Genomic DNA, 16,724 nt, shown 5'->3' with positions numbered 1-16,724 from the left:
ACTAAAACACCACCCAAACCATTATATTGACTGTTTATTATTGTTGAATACTATATCTGAAGAAAAATACTTATTATATCTAATGTAGCACAGGGTACCAGAATTTAATAAAATATAAAACATATGTGAGAAGATGAGTCTGAGAGAGAAATAGAAAGAAAATAATCAAATATTAAAAACTTTCTGGAAACTACCCATTTTTTCTGTTGGTTAAAGTACCTTGGGAATTCTATTTTTATTGCTCTCCACTTGTTCTCCATTTGTCAATCAGGACCTGGAAGAAAAGCTGGAATTTTGGATGGAAAAATATGATAAAGATATTGAAACAAAGCAGAGTGATCTGAGTGCTTTGAAAGCATCTAAGACCAGTGATTTGCAACTTCTCAAAGAATACTCTGAAAAGGTAATGCTACTGATCTACTTTTTACAAATCATGATCAGAATTTTCCTGTGCTCTGGATAGGTTTCTCTGTACAAGCGTACCGATAAGAATACACCGTGTAAAAATGGTTAGGCTATTAAAATAAGCTGTGTCTTTGAGAAAAAAACTATTTAATGCAAAATACTTTAGGATGTACCGAGGGCATGAAATGTGCTTTATAAATGCTTTATAAATTCTTTTCTTCCAATTATACACAGTAAGTTCCCACCCCGTGGCTGGGAAGCAGGAAGTTCGGTAAGCTTGGAGAATGGAGGAGGGATTCAACATATGCTTCAAAATTTAGGACTGCAGAGCTACATAGAATGATTGTCTTTATCTTCCAAGAACATGTTGCGTGCATAATCTCTGCATTCCAAACAATTCATCGCACTGAATTGTTTTGAGATGTTTGTGAGAGACATTAAATAAATGCACATCATTCTTTCATTGTACTGCTCAAGGATACTAAATATCATAACAATGATGAGAGTCTTGATCCACTAGAATTTCTTGAAACATGTTTTGGACTAGGCTGCTTCTTCATTATTTTATTCAGATTAATATAATTAGGAAAGGGAAAGAAAAGGAAAATGTCGGCTAATATTCTTTCTTTCTATCCCTTCAGCACTTGACATATGAACGAGTGATAATCGAGGATCGGATTGAGAAAGAGAACAAATGGAAGAAAAGGACACAAGAAGAGACAGAATTTAGAAACCTTATTAAGGTAAAATTACATGCAAGAATTTCACACGCATAATTATATGATATGCATATTAGAATGAGGATCTGGAACCAATTCAATCAAACTGTTGATGTCTGGCTGCAAGAAGCTCACCTGAATGATGCAAAAGTCATCTTCATAATTTAATAATGCAATTGTACAACATAAATTTTCTTCTGACAGATTTTCACTGGAATAAGGATGTTCTGTTCACTCAAATTGTTCCAATTAATAGTTAAAAAAAAAACATTTTATGCCATTATATCTTTTAGCAAAATCACAACTAAATTCAGGTTATTTAAACAAAAAGCAAGAAATCGGAAACAAAAGCAGAAAATGCTGGAAACACTCAGCAGGTCATGCAGAGGACAGACAAGTTGTTGTTTTAGGTGTAGACTTATAATCAGAACTGGAGGTTATTATAGATGAACAGCATTTACAAAGAAACAGAACAAAGGGAAGGGGGTAGAATAATATGCACACATACAAGAAGAAATAGACTGTTCTCTAAAGTGCTTTAGTGGAAAACAGGAGATGGTTAAATGCAGGTGATATTAGCACGAGACAGTGAGGCATAATGAGAGAAATTAAATATATGTATGAGACATGGAGAATGTGGTAGAAATGCCAGCATGAAAAACTAGCAAAGTGAAGCAGGCTCCAGTGACTCAGGAGCCTGGGTGAAGAAAAACCCAGGTCAACATCTATCTTATATTTATGGTCCCCACAAGTGAAAACATCTCTACATCTACCATATTGAACCACTTCATAATTTTAAAGGCCTGAGAGGTGGCCTAATAGATAAATAAGTAGATGAGGGAGAATGGAATAAAAGGATGCGTGGATAGGTTGAGATGAAATAAGGAGGCTTGTGTGGAACATAAACTGACATAGACCCGTTGGGCCAAATGGCCTGTTTCTGTGCTGTACATTATATATAAATCTATGTAGTATAGAAGGGTAAAAGACAGAAGTCAGAGTGGGAGCTGGATGGGGAATTAAAGTGGCAAGTGCCATGGAACTTGGTGTTGAACTTGCAGACAGAATGGAGGTGTTTGACAAAGCAGTCACCTAATCTGCGTTTGGTCGTCTTAATTTAAGAGAGGCTGCACTATGAGCGGCAAATACAGTACATTAGGCTGGAGGAAGTACAATTATTGTCTACTCAGGAGTGTTTGGGGCTTTGGACAGCAGTGAGAGGTGAATGAGAAAGTGTTGCATCTCCTGCATGGGAAGATGTCAGGGGAAGGAAAGCAGGTGGCAAGGGTAATGGAAGAGTGAACCAGGGCATCTTGGAGGGAAACTGAGAATGGAGGGAAGGGAACATGTGTTTGGTGGTGGGATCATATTGGAAATGGCAGAAGATCAATCATCTGCTGAATGTGGAGGTTGGGGAGGTTGAAGATGAGGACAAAGGGAACGCTATCACAGTTCTTAGAGGGGGAAGGAGGAGCAAGGGCAAAATCATAGAAAATAGATCAGACTCAGTTGAAGATTCCATCAGGGGAATCCTAGGCTGAAGAAAAAGATAATTTTAGAAGGTGACAAGATCAGAGCAGATGCAACAGAGACAGAGAATTTGGCAGAAGGTAGTGGGAAGAAGTATAATCCAGGTAGTTTTGGGAGTCAGTGAGCCTTATGTCAGTTGTCACCTATCCTCAGAGATAGAGACCGAGAAGTCCAGGAAGGGAAGGGAAGAGTCAGATTATGGACCAAGTAAAAGCAAGAGAAGCAGCACTGATGTGGTCCTTAATGTAATGGGGAACAATCAGGGAGGGGAGGGAAAAAAGTGTTAACATGTCTTACAGAAAGACAGGCATTGCTATGACCCATGTGGGTTTCCATAGCGACTCATATCTGGAGGAAATAAGTGGAGTTAAAAGAAAAGTTTTTCCAGATGAGAATAAGTTTTGCCTGCTGGACAACCAGGAAAGTCTTAATCCAGTCCGTACTTTGTATGGGCCCAGACCATGGCATAATTGCCCACAAACTGCACTCTCATTCAGAGAGGCTGCAGGATAACTGTTGCAGAGATTGAGCACTGCAAATCCAGTTCCTCATGGTCATGAGTTCACAGTAAAAATGTCCCCTAATTCAGCATTAGTTGACAAGCTGACTTTGAAAGGTCACAAAATGGCCGATGTGGGAAACAGAAATTTTGTAGGTGGAATATGGTAACTTTTTCTTACAAAATGTAGGCCAATAATTTTAAAAGGTACAACAGTCTGGGACACTACCAGATTACATTGGCTGACATTTTGTTCAGCTCAGAGGTTCTCAGCATGTACAAATTTTAGACTACTTTTTTAAGCCCATTCTACCAAGGCAGGACATACTTGTCTTAGAGGGAGTGCAATGAAGGTTCACTGGACTCGTTCCTGGGACGAGGGGATTGCCCTGTGAGGAAAGATTGAGGAGACTAGGCCTATATTCCCCATAGTTTAGAAGAATGAGACATGATCGATTTGAAACATAAAATTCTTAAGGGTCGTGACAGGGTTAATGCTGCGAGAATGTTTCACTTGGCTGGGGAATCTAGAACACAGGGTCACAGTCTCAGAATAAGGGTTCAGCCATTTAGGACTGAGATGAGGAGAAATTTCTTCACTCAAAGGGTTGTGAATCTTTGGAATTCCCTACGTCAGAGAACTGTGGATGCTCAGTCATTGAGTATATTCAAGACAGGGTCAATAAATTTGGGGAAATTAAGGGATGTGGGGATTGTGCGGGAAGGTGGAGTTGAAGTCGAAGATCAGCCATGATCTTGTTGAATGGCCAAATGGCCTACTCCAGCTCCTATTTCTTATGTTCTTATGTAATGGGGTATAGGGAACCTAAACAATACACTTTCTCCATAGCAATTTAACACTGATCTGCAACAGCAGCACTTTGTCGAAGTCACCTCTGGCAGTCTGACATTACCATTCTTACCTGAAACCTCCAACAGGCACAAAATACTTCTAAATCTCAGTTTCCTGAATCAATAATGGATATGTCCCTCTAGTTAATTTGCCACTTGGAGGATGGAACTTCCTGAGTTTCTTAGCATATAGCCAGAAAACCTGCCCTAGATCATCTGACTCAGGACGGTATTAATAGGGGAGGGTGAAATTGCTCATGAAAGGAGCATAAGACAACATATGAAGGAGAACCAAAATTGTTGAAATGAAACCCCTATTTTCCAGGGAAAGTACATATTCCAGCATACTTTGTGACCTGGTGTGCATATGCAAAGCCCATTAAGCGTAGAGTACAATGAAGCACAAAGTGACACCATAGACACAGTAAGCCACCTAGCTTTTCTGAGAAGTTTAATTGCTGCATTTAATTTTTGTCAAATATTTGCTATTGAAAAAATACCTGCTATTCTTGATTAGTTTTTAGTACATGTAGTTGGAATATTGACGATTTTTAAAAATATAGATTGTTATGGAGGGAATCCTCAATTTTAGGATTATTTAAATAGTATAGTTCTGATTGAATATCTCCTCACTGAATAGGTAGTGGGATGATGGTAGCAATAGGCCAGAGATCAAGACTTCCTTTAGCAGTGCTCCTAATCAGTCTTGGCAATGGTAACTCATATCAAAAGACCACACGTTAGTACATTTTCAGAATATGAAAATGGTCTGTACTGAAAAAAGTTCAATCAAGTTGATATATTTTAATATGAAACGTACACAGATCCGATTAAACCACCACACAGTACAACAACTAGTTGAACAATATTGGACATTTACATACACAAAGCTATGAGGCGAAAAATGTTCTGACTTTGCGGCCGTTTTTTTTGCGCTATTTCACCATTTTTCGCGAAAAACTGGTCAGCGGGAAATTCAGACGTCTTGCGCCAGCTCAGTGCGCATCCGTATTTAGGACAAAAAAAACAGCAGGTAAAAAGCTGCATTGCAATCCTTGGATCAGCGGTAAGTATGAAGACCTGCAACAAAGGTAAGTTAAAGTTTTTATTTTTTAATTCTTTTGCAGCAATTCGCTAGTTAAGTGTCGTGAATGTTTTGTGATTTTTTTTTAATTTTTGCAATTTTTTTGAAGATGTTTTCTCTGCTCCCAATGCCTCTCTTGCAGCGATCGACCTCGGAGTAAAGTTGCAGAAAATTTGCGGTTTGTGCCACGAATCCTCGTACAACAATGATTTTTTACCGCTGAGCAAATTGAAGCTTGAATTTTAGGCCTCATATCGGTAGCAGAGTGAAAACAGTATATTTGGCGAAAAAATACCATTTATCAAAAAACGCATTTCTAGCCCATGATCTTTAGAGTTACTGTATTGAAATATGTAATTTGTGTGCATTTATTGCATTTTGTCTTTGATTGATCAAACATATAGATCATTGAAGCATTCCTGTGAGCCCCAGTTTTAAGAGTATAGGGTGCAATGATCAGTAATGTATCAAGAAATGTTTGGGTTCCTGGTGTACAATTATTACAGTTAGAAATCAGAGTCAAGTACTTTGTTTTTATCTGTACTGCAATCTGACACTGCTACAGAAATCCCTTGATTTTCCTTTGTATAAGAGACTATCTTTTTCCTCTCTCAGATTCAATCATGGTGGCGCGGTGTCATGGTTCGCAGAGGAATTGGAATCTACAAGCACCTGTACATTAAAAAGAAAGGAGGAGGAGAAGGCAAAGGAAAAGGGAAAGGAAAAGGGAAAGGGAAGGAGGCCGATAAGAAAAAGAAATGAAGCTATTTCTTTCTACACATTTTCAGCATCCATTAAATGATTTCTTTTGTGTCAAAATGGAAAGTTATTACTGGAAAATACAAACCAATTGAAAAAGCCAATTTTACTGAGTTAAGTTGTATTGACTGAATAAAGTTGCAATTTAAAAAAAATCAACTTCTAAATCATAATAAGAGTTAAACTATTACACTCTTCACCCTGGCAAAATAACATAAAATATACTGTCTTAAGTGTCTTAATGCTGGTAGTTTGATTTGTTTCTTAGTGTTTTAATCTCCCCCACCCCCCAATTTCCTTCCTCTCCTGAAGATGCAGGCTGTTCCTGGGGTAGTTTCCCAACTGGCAGCTGCCTTCTGGTACTTTGCATTAAGTGACCACTCTTAATCTCCGGGCCCAGTGATTGTCAGCAGCCTATGAGAGTGGCAATCGAGTCCAATTCTGTTCTCACGCACTGACTGTACATGTCATTTCCAACAGAGGTCACTCACTCAGACATGGGGCTCAATTTTCCCCAAAGCATTTTTTTGGGCGTACTTGAAGAGTTATGCCCGATTTTTATGTGGCCCAAGTACGCCAAAAAAAGTGTTGTAAGTTTCCCCTTAGGATCTCTTCATTTTGACGTGGCCTAACTTGAGGCGGGTGGAGCCAAAAAGATCGGGCTGCCATGGTAACCAGGGACACAAGCATACAGCCACCTCGCAACACATTCAAAGAATTGAAAAACACATAATAGCAACTTACCACCAACCCTGCAGGAAGGGCTTGCTGGTCCAGTCCCATAATCGGTCCCCACCGATTCGCTTCTCCTGCCGGTGCGTTCTCCCACTCCTAGCCCTGGCCGAAGGGCTTGCCGGTGTGTTCTCCTGCCGGTGCGTTCTCTGAGTTCTCCTGCCTACCACTGTGTTCTCCTGCCCCTAGCCTTGGCCGAGTGGCCTCCCGGTCCGCTCCCTAGTCCAGGCCGAGTGGTCTCCTCCCTCCCAGTCAATGGTTCCCCCCACCCCTTCTCCCTCCCCCCACCTCTCTCTTCCTCCCCCTCTCTCTTACCTTTCCTGTTGCTGCTGTCCGGGCATCTGCTGCACTTACCTGCGCCAATTTCTTTAACTCTCTACAAGGGTTTACACAAGAGGCCACATACGCTGGTCTAAGTAGAAATGGAGTAACTATTAGCTGGCCAAAGTTACTTAAATGGCCAGAACTGGCGTAGGTGGCTGGTAACGCCCCCTTTTGAGAAAAAAAAACTAACCTAAAAAAAAACGTCGCTGAGTCACACTGGTGCAAATTGATTGGGGAAACTGGGGATTTTTATGTTAGGCCAGAAAAAGCAGCCTATTTCAAAAAAAACCCAGCAACTCCCGAGGAAAATTGAGCCCATGGTAACTACAATTATTAGCAGATGGAATTTCACCTCCAAAGTCTATTTCTGTAGAAGGATTGGTTTGGTTAAGAACAGTCAAGAAAGCTAAAATGTAATTGCTTAACTATTTAATATAGAAATAAAATAAATTATAATTTCAGCAGGGACTTCTATCAACTTCCCGTTCCTTTTAAAAATGGATCTACTACAACCAAACTGTCAACATCGACTGGCTACTTAAGTTGCAGCTTAGATATTCCCAGCTACAATTTAATCAAGAAGCGGATGTATGGAAAATGTAGTTATCAATTCATTATATAAATCAAAAACTGTTCAATCAAATCAACACACACAAAAATTCAAGTTGAGTATTTAAATCTACCTTGTCAGATTAAGGTGGTCCACAGCATGGATGGTGTTCAGGGTTTATAAAACACATCTCATTTTCAAAATGAGGTAGAAACAATCATAATTTAGCTTAATTGAAAAGTCCTGTTCATAGAAACATGGAAAATAGGTGCAGGAGTAGGCCATTCGGCCCTTCGAGCCTGCACCGCCATTCAATAAGATCATGGCTGATCATTCCCTCAGTACCCCTTTCCTGCTTTCTTTCCATACCCCTTGATCTCGTTAGCCGTAAGCACCATATCTAACTCCCTCTTGAATATATCCAATGAACTGGCATCAACAACTCTCTGTGGCAGGGAATTCCATAGGTTAACAACTCTCTGAGTGAAGAAGTTTCTTCTCATCTCAGTCCTAAATGGCTTACCCCTTATCCTTAGACTGTGACCTCTGGTTCTGGACTTCCCCAACATCAGGAACATTCTTCCAGCATCTAACCTGTCCAGTCCCGTTGTTAATTCCTGGATTCTTTTACTTCAATCTGGTTCAGTAAAATTACTGAGTCGAATACCTCTTGTGCTTTGAACAAAGCAGTCTTTATTACCGGCCAGTAAGACCTATCAGACAGAAGATATACTCTCTGGATAGAGCGTACACACTCCCTACGGATAGGTGAAGTTACATCGTAAAGCGTTAACAGTTATACAGTTTTGAAATCAGATAACAAAATACAAATGGATTGACAGTCTAACTCAGACACTCATTAGTCAATCTATATGAGATGTTCTTCTTGAAAGCTCAAGTATTGCCTCCAAATATTTCAATCTAATGGTGTGACTATTTACTGAGACCTTGCAATTCTGCAGATGTATTATTGGCAGGATTAGTGACTTGAAACCTTGAGACAGACTGTTAGCTATGCTGATGTTGCCCTATTTGCAATCTGACATTCTCCCAGCTATTCTTCCATGGCTTATACATTTTCATATATCCCGTTTACTTTACTGTCCTTAATTCCATATATTCCGTTCAGATATCCACATCCACCCTTTTATCATTCTATGATAACATTTAGGATCATTCTATGAGTATTGCATTGTTGAGTAGTTCTCTAGTTTGTTGGATCATAACCCGGGAACCCTTGACCACAAGAGGGTCTGCTAACCTTGTCATTGCTTTACAGCAGAGGTTAAGGCAACCAACAATCAAACAGCAGGTAATTATTATGAGGAGAACAATTGCCCCATGTATTAGATAGGATCACCAAGATCCACCCAGAAACCAATCAAACCTGCTAAGTTCTTTTGCTGGTGTGGATAACTTTTTCACCTCCCTCCTTATGTGATCGGCAAGGTGGGTTATGTTTTCTGAACTATCAGGAATGTAAGTGCAACATTCAGATCCTATCAGGGCACACGTTCCCCCTTTCTCAGCTAACAGGTAATCGAGGGCCATTCGGTTTTGTAATGCTACGGTCCTTATCGCTACCATTTCAGCTGTGATGCCCTCCAGAGCCTCAGCAGTACGGTTAGCTACCTGTTCCAATATCGTTTCTTTGAATCCATCTAACAGTCTCAGTTAGGGTCAGGGGAACGGTGCGCAAAGGAATTCCCCCTTTGGAATGTATAGGGATATGTGAACACACCCAGCATCTAGTGAAGTGCCCTTTTTCCGCATAAACGTAAGACATATACAAACAGGTGTTTACATGGAGCTCTCGCCTTTGTCTTCCTTCCCATGCACCAAAACTGTCATATATCAACACTATTATGCAGACAGTAGCATACAGACACAGTCTCATCTTATAAATAGTCCAATTATTTAGCTGATAAAAAGAGTTCTGTTTTCACATTTCCCTTCAGGTCTCAGTCAGTGTATTTGGCTGTCTGACAGGTAAGAGTTCAAACTGATCCTCCTTCAACTGCCTTGTTCAGCTATAGGTTGGAGGAGATCTGGAACAGAAACAGGAATTAGACTAACCAGCAAAATTTGTTTAAATGGTGATGAGCTTGCAGTGGTGCAGGTGAACCCAGGCACTTTTCCCCTCAACCTTGGCTGCAGTGGGGGTAGTGAGTGACACCTAAAAAGGCCCCTCCTATTGTGGCTCTAATCCCTTCCGAATCCATACTTCCCTGGTGCCACGAGGGACAATTCGGGTAAAACTGGGAGGTCGAGGTGAGCATCTTGAACCTGGTTGTGAACTAGTCGCAGAGCCTGAGTCAGAGAAAGAACATAGGTGGTCATCAGTCTAGCTGAGATCTCATATCTAGGAACAATTTCCCTCATTAACACCTTAACAACAGTCTGAGTCTTATTGTCCAGGTTAGGGTAGGCTTCAATCCATCTGCTAAACACATCTACTATTACTAACACATATTTGTAACACTGAACTTTTTGCAACTCAATGTAGTCCAACTGAAATGTCTCAAAGGGACCTTCGGGTAGGGGCGTTTTACCCCAATCACAGGGGACTCCCTTCCCTGGATTATGTTGCTGGCCAACCAGGCAACGACTACTGATGTTCTGGGTGAGCGCCTGGAGTTTAGGGTGCCACCAAGTAGCCAAAAGCGTATCACTTGTTGCCCTTGCTCCACAATGAGTAGCAAAATGCAGACATTCTATAACCCATGAGGCCAACTCGTCAGACATGCAAGTCTGTTCCGCGGGAGTGGTCCAGAGTTTAGAAACATTGTCATAAGTACATGCATAATATTTTCACAACAGTTTATCTTTTTCAGGAGCGTCCCCCTGTGCTTTTATAACATCTTGGATGGTTGGCATTGGTTTTTCCGAGGCTAACTTATCCTTCGCAGGATTTTTAGTCTGACTCATAATTTTGGGCACTACCATCTGTTGGTCACGAGAGGCCTGTTTGGCCTCTTGGTACAATGGCAATGCGTTTGGGGAACATGAGGGCTTGCAACAAATCAGATACTAGCTGTTTATGAGATATCTCATTCCCCTGTGAGGTTAGGAATCCCCTATTTTTCCATAATTGTCCGAAATCATGCGCCACCCCAAAGGCATACCTAGAGTCGGTATAGATATTGACTTTGAGATCTTTGGCCAAGATACAGGCTTGGGTGAGGGCGAATAGTTCAGCTTGTTGAGCAGAATAGGCGGTTTCAAAGCAGATCTTCTGGATTAATAGAAGTACTTCCGTCAACAAACATAAACAATCATGACTGGGTTCTTCCTCATCTTGGGGTGGCTCAGTAAGAAAACAGGCCGGATTAATTGCAGTACAGTGCCGAAAAGTCAGTTTAGGATTGCCTGTGATTTCAGTGGGTTCTGTCGGATAGAGGGCCAGTCCACATTGCCCTGCACTGGGATCTCAATTAATGGGAGTATAACCCACTTGGGAGGGGTCCTCTGCCCACACATGAGGATCCACATAGTCAGGTATGTCCGAGCCAGTATGATGCTGTAGAGTCGTTAAGACCTTCTCGGGGTCCCCATGAAATTGGACTGTTCGGCCATGTTTTACGATTTGCACATCCCGGATGGTAGGGTCAGCCTCATCTATGGCCTTGCGTACCATAACTCCCAAATCTTTAGCATGGTGAGGGGCTAATACTTCACGAGCAATATGCGGTGCCATTGTTAGGGGCTGTTTCCACAGATCCTTATCCACTTCCACAAAATCTGCCTCTCTTTCCAGTCCAGTCACTCTAGCCCTTAATAGAATTCCCTTCACTTCCCCTTCGTGATCCTGATAAAAGTTCTGCAGGTCCTGATTCTTTCCACTGGGATCGTATGCTAGGGTCACGTGATAGGGTGCCTGCGGCAGGTCCAGAGACCACCACTGAGGGGTTCTAGTGGTATAATACTGCCGCTTAAGGGTTTCCTGTTTTACAATAATCTCCATACTCCAAATGCAACTGGAATTTGCAAAGGAGGTCTCTAGCCATCAAGTTACAGTCCAGATTGGTTGTGATAACAACTCGATGTTCCACCGATTCTTCCTGGTAACCCATTTTAACCGGTTCTGACACTGGGAATGTCGAGATGTGTCCCAGGAATCCTGAAGGTTCCTGTGTTTCAGTAGTGGCAGGGAGTTTAAGCTTTGATTGTACAGAAGACATGAAGGCTCCCGTATCTATCGTCCGGGGAGGATCCCTGCACAATTAAGCTGCGTAGTCAATCAGGGGACAATTGACCAAAGGGGTTGTTCTGGGAGAAGTTAGTGTAAGATCCTCCTCTCCCCCCTTGCCCCCCTCCTCTTCCTCCTCTTCCTTTTCCATGCTGACGGTAGGGGCAATTTTTATTCCAATGTCCTTCCTGCCCACAATTAAAACAGTCAATTCCTCTTACCCAGTCCCGGCCTCTTCCCATACCATGCCGGGGACAATAGGGAGGTTTATTAGCAGGGCTCGGGCCGTTTGGTTGTTTAGTATAACCGTATCCTTGCTTATCCATCCAATCCTGTATGCCACACTACGGTTCTATTGATCCTTCCTCCCGAGATGGCTCTTCCTTTCTAGTCACGTATTCAGTCTTGACCCGGGTTGGGGGCGCACCTCCCCCCTCCCCTTTCTTTTTCTGCCAATAATATCTAACTGCCCTTTCCATCTGTCCGGATAGCGTGAGCAATCAAATAGTTGTTTGAAGATCACAGACATCTATAGAGAGGTGGTCTGCAGCTTGTTGTGCATCAGGGTTTGGCATTGGTCTGACAGGGAATTGGTGTCGGGACTTTGGGATCTTGGAAATCATTTCTAGGCCGGAGGATGTTTCAGAGCTGTCTGACTGCTTGACAGTTCTGCGTCTCGATCGGCGGGGGTGTTTGCTATGTCTTTCACAACTTGGACTGGTAGGTTGACTAGAAGATTTATGGGACTGTTTGTGATGTCAAGATATAGTTCTGCCCTTTCTAGTGTGAGATCTGGTCCTTTCGGCTATATTGCTTGTAAACTGGGGATCCGAATCGCTATCAGAGGATGAGGAGTCAGTTTGGGTTTGTTGCTTTGGTGATATGTGGTTGTTCCTAACTCTTTTTACCGGAGTGTTAGGTGGAGGGTGTTGGGAAGAGGACTGGAGCAAGAGGCCAGGGGGTGCGGGAGGTGCCGTTGGGCGCTGAGTCAGTTGCCACTCATCAATTTCATCATCAGCCTCGGTTAACACAAAGCCAGCCATTTTAACTTGTAGTTGATCAATACCTTTCTCAGAGGTCCCAGAGGATCTCTTAGCAAGTTTCTCGTGCGCACATTCATTCTTTTTTTTTAAAAAGACGTCTACAGTTTTAACATGTGTTCCCTCTGTCAATGCAAGTCCTAATTTAATAGCATTTGTTTGCCAACTCGATAGAAGTGATGCATCTTTTAATTTCTGACAATAATGTCGCCAGGTTGCAATTAAATTTTTTTATCCCCTTTTCCTCGTCCCCTTCTCCAAATTAATCCCTGTGCTTTTTTTTTTACCTCTACGCTTCTAGTGTGACCTAGAGGCCACTGGTCATCCCCTAATAATTTGTTCAGGGCTCCTGATAATTTTCTAAAGTCTTCAGCTCTTTCAGGGAATTCCTCACATAGCTTTTGTAGCGGATTATCCGCATCCGTGGTTTTATCTAACTGATTACCCATTTTCACACTGCCCCTCGTATTACTGTGTCGCTACGCGTTCGTGTCGTCATGCAATTTAAACAAACTTAAAAATAGACACAGACTTTACAGAACTAACACGGACTTTAACTAACTCCAAATAACCAAACTTTACTAATGCTAACACTTACCCGCGTCGCCGCGCGGTTCACGTCGCCGCGCGATTTCAATACTAAACTACCACGTCGCCTCGCAGTTCACGTCGCCGCGCAATCCGCGTTGCCTCGCAGTTCACGTCGCCGCGCAATCCGCGTCGACCCGTGGCTCGCGTCGCCGCGCGAGTTAAGATACTTTAAACTTTAAAAGATAAACAAGGACTTCTAACACTTACCCGCGTCGCCGCGCGGTTCGCGTCGCCGCGCGATTTACAAAATAGACAAAGACTTCTAACACTTACCCGCGTCGCCGCACGGTTCGCGTCGCCGCGCGATTTCAATACTTAAAACTTTACTTAAAACTCTAAACACTTTAAAACTTACAGACTTACTGCCATTAGCACTGACTTTCGCGATTCGCGTTGCTGCGCCTCTGCGTCACTACGCGTCGGCGTCACTGCGCATTTACGTCACCGCGCGTCTACATCACTGCGCGTTGACGTCACTGCGCGTTCGCTTCACTGCGCGTTTATGTCACTGCGCGTTCGCTTCGGCCCTACCTTCCGAGTTGCTGCGGGGTTTTTTTTAAAATTCAATCAGAGCCTAGACGGGCCAAGTGATATACAAGGTCGACGTCGTACCTGAGTTGAACACCTATCTTCTATTTAAATCCCCATTTTATTCCCTGTGAGCCTAATTTTCCAATTTTGATTTCTTATGAGCCTCAATTAATTTCTTTCAGTCTCCAAATTTCCCTATCCTTTCGCGTTACTGCGCAGTTTAAATCCAATCAGTCAATGAAAGCCCTAATTTAATGGAGTTTTTCTGCCAACTGGACAGGAGTGATGTATTTAAAATCTCAGAACATTTTTTTTTCTTTCGGCACCTATTTAGTACGTTACTTTTTTTTTATAACTAGAGAGAAGTCTGGCACGTAGGCTGTGATTGCTTTTCGTTATCTCAATTGTTCCAGCCTCAAGGTCGTGTTATTTAATATATATTTTTTTTAAATCCTTTTGAATCCATCTCAGTTGTTTTGCTGTGCCTTCTCTGAATGTTTTCTTTCAACAAGTTTTTCTTTTTTTTTAACCACCGGGACCATGTAATTTTTTCTTTTTTTTTAACAAACCTATCCTTTGGGCATTTCCTGGCTCCGTAACTTATCATCCGAATATACGTAATTCAATAAGGTTCACACTCTTAAACTTCCCACATACAGGACAACACTACGAAGGGTTAAAACAAACTTTCATTCTGTTTGAGATAAAACAAACCACAACTCCCCGGCTTTTTTTTTACAGTAAAAGTCACAGAAGCATTTCTCATTTAAACAGACATTCACAAGAGTCTCTTTTCTTTCCTATTAATTTTTTTTTTTTTAATCCATGATTGATCATCTATCCCTATCTAGCTCTAACTATCTTTCCAAGTCGCCGCTTGGTTTGCGTCATCGCGCAATTTCCCTATCTCTATCCCTATTCTAAGTTTGAAAGGTATTCACCAGATTGTCCTGGATCTCGTTCAGACACTACCTGAGAACCAGCGAGTGGTTAAACTTTCCTCAGACTTTTGAAACCGGGGGAAACTGGAGCAGTATTAAAATCATACTCACTCCAGTGGCCATTTTCCCCTCGTCTCGTCCAAGGCTAGTCTGGCTCTTAATTCGCAAGTTTTCGGCAGTCGTCCATTGAGATCCCACTTCTGACACCAAATGTTAATTCCTGGATTCTTTTACTTCAATCTGGTTCAGTAAAATTACTGAGTCGAATACCTCTTGTGCTTTGAACAAAGCAGTCTTTATTACCGGCCAGTAAGACCTATCAGACAGAAGATATACTCTCTGGATAGAGCGTACACACTCCCTACGGATAGGTGAAGTTACATCGTAAAGCGTTAACAGTTATACAGTTTTGAAATCAGATAACAAAATACAAATGGATTGACAGTCTAACTCAGCCACTCATTAGTCAATCTATATGAGATGTTCTTCTTGAAAGCTCAAGTATTGCCTCCAAATGTTTCAATCTAATGGTGTGACTATTTACTGAGACCTTGCAATTCTGCAGATGTATTATTGGCAGGATTAGTGACTTGAAACCTTGAGACAGACTGTTAGCTATGCTGATGTTGCACTATTTGCAATCTGACATTCTCCCAGCTATTCTTCCATGGCTTATACATTTTCATATATCCCGTTTACTTTACTGTCCTTAATTCCATATATTCCGTTCAGATATCCACACCGTCAGAATCTTATACGTTTCTATGAGATCCCCTCTCATCCTTCTAAACTCCAGTGAGTAAAAGCCCAGTTGATACAGTCTCTCCTTATATGTCAGTCCAGCTATCCTTGGAATCAGTCTGGTGAACCTTCGCTGCACTACCTCAATAGCAAGAACGTCCTTCCTCAGATTAGGAGACCAAAACTGAACACAATATTCCAGGTGAAGCCTCACCAAGGCCCTGTACAACTGCAGTAAGACCTCCCTGCTCCTATACTCAAATCCCCTAGCTATGAAGGCCAACATACCATTTGCCTTCTTCACCGCCTGCTGTACCTGCATGCCAACTTTCAATGACTGATGAACCATGACACCCAGGTCTCGTTGCACCTCCCCTTTTCCTAATCTGCCGCCATTCAGATAATATTCTGCCTTCGTGTTCTTGCCCCAAAATGGATAACCTCACATTTATCCACATTATACTGCATCTGCCATGCATTTGCCCACTCACCTAATCTGTCCAAGTCATCCTGCAGCCTCTTAGCGTCCTCACAGCTCACACCGCCACCCAGTTTAGTGTCATCTGCAAACTTGGAGATATTACACTCAATTCCTTCATCTAAATCGTTAATGTATATTGTAAAGAGCTGGGGTCCCAGCACTGAGCCTGTGGCACTCCGCTAGTCACTGCCTGCAATTCTGAAAAGGACCCGTTTATCCTGACTCTCTGCTTCCTGTCTGCCAACCAGTTCTCTATCCACGTCAGTACATTACCCCCAATACCATGTGCTTTGATTTTGCACACCAATCTCTAGTGCGGGATCTGTGTCAAAAGCCTTTTGAAAGTCCAAATACACCACATCCACTAGTTCTCCCTTGTCCACTATACTAGTTACATCCTCAAAAAATTCCAGACGATTCGTCAAGCTTGATTTCCCCTTCATAAATCCATGCTGACTTGGACCGATCCTGTCACTGTTTTCCAAATGCGCTGCTATTTCATCTTTAATAATTGATTCCAACATTTTTCCCACTACTGATGTCAGGCTTAACCGGTCTATAATTACCCGTTTTCTCTCTCCCTCCTTTTTTTAAAAGTGGTGTTACATTAGCTACCCTCCAGACCATAGGAACTGATCCAGAGTCGATAGACTGTTGGAAAATAATCACCAATGCAAATTGATTGGGGAAACTGGGGATTTTTAAGTTCGGCCAGAAAAAGCAGCCTACTTCAGCCCATTCTTTCAGGTAAAAGGG

The 16,724-nt window shown here is 42.0% G+C and overlaps 1 protein-coding gene across 1 annotated transcript in view; it reads left to right on the top strand.

The window, feature by feature from the left end:
- Nucleotides 1–5,954, top strand: part of iqcg (IQ motif containing G) — a 58,071-nt gene extending 52,117 nt beyond the window's left edge. Inside the window, exons 9-11 of the mRNA XM_070883398.1 lie at nucleotides 272–403; nucleotides 1,047–1,148; nucleotides 5,705–5,954. Coding sequence (XP_070739499.1) covers nucleotides 272–403; nucleotides 1,047–1,148; nucleotides 5,705–5,851 — 381 coding nt within the window. The 3' untranslated portion in view covers nucleotides 5,852–5,954. The remainder of the gene's footprint in view (nucleotides 1–271; nucleotides 404–1,046; nucleotides 1,149–5,704) is intronic.
- The last annotated feature ends 10,770 nt before the right edge of the window (nucleotides 5,955–16,724 follow it).

Source organism: Pristiophorus japonicus, chromosome 6 (assembly GCF_044704955.1).
Source record: "Pristiophorus japonicus isolate sPriJap1 chromosome 6, sPriJap1.hap1, whole genome shotgun sequence".
Taxonomy (NCBI): Eukaryota; Metazoa; Chordata; class Chondrichthyes; family Pristiophoridae; genus Pristiophorus; species Pristiophorus japonicus.
Note: the sequence above shows the minus strand (reverse complement) of the source record. Positions and strands in the feature narration are given on the sequence as shown.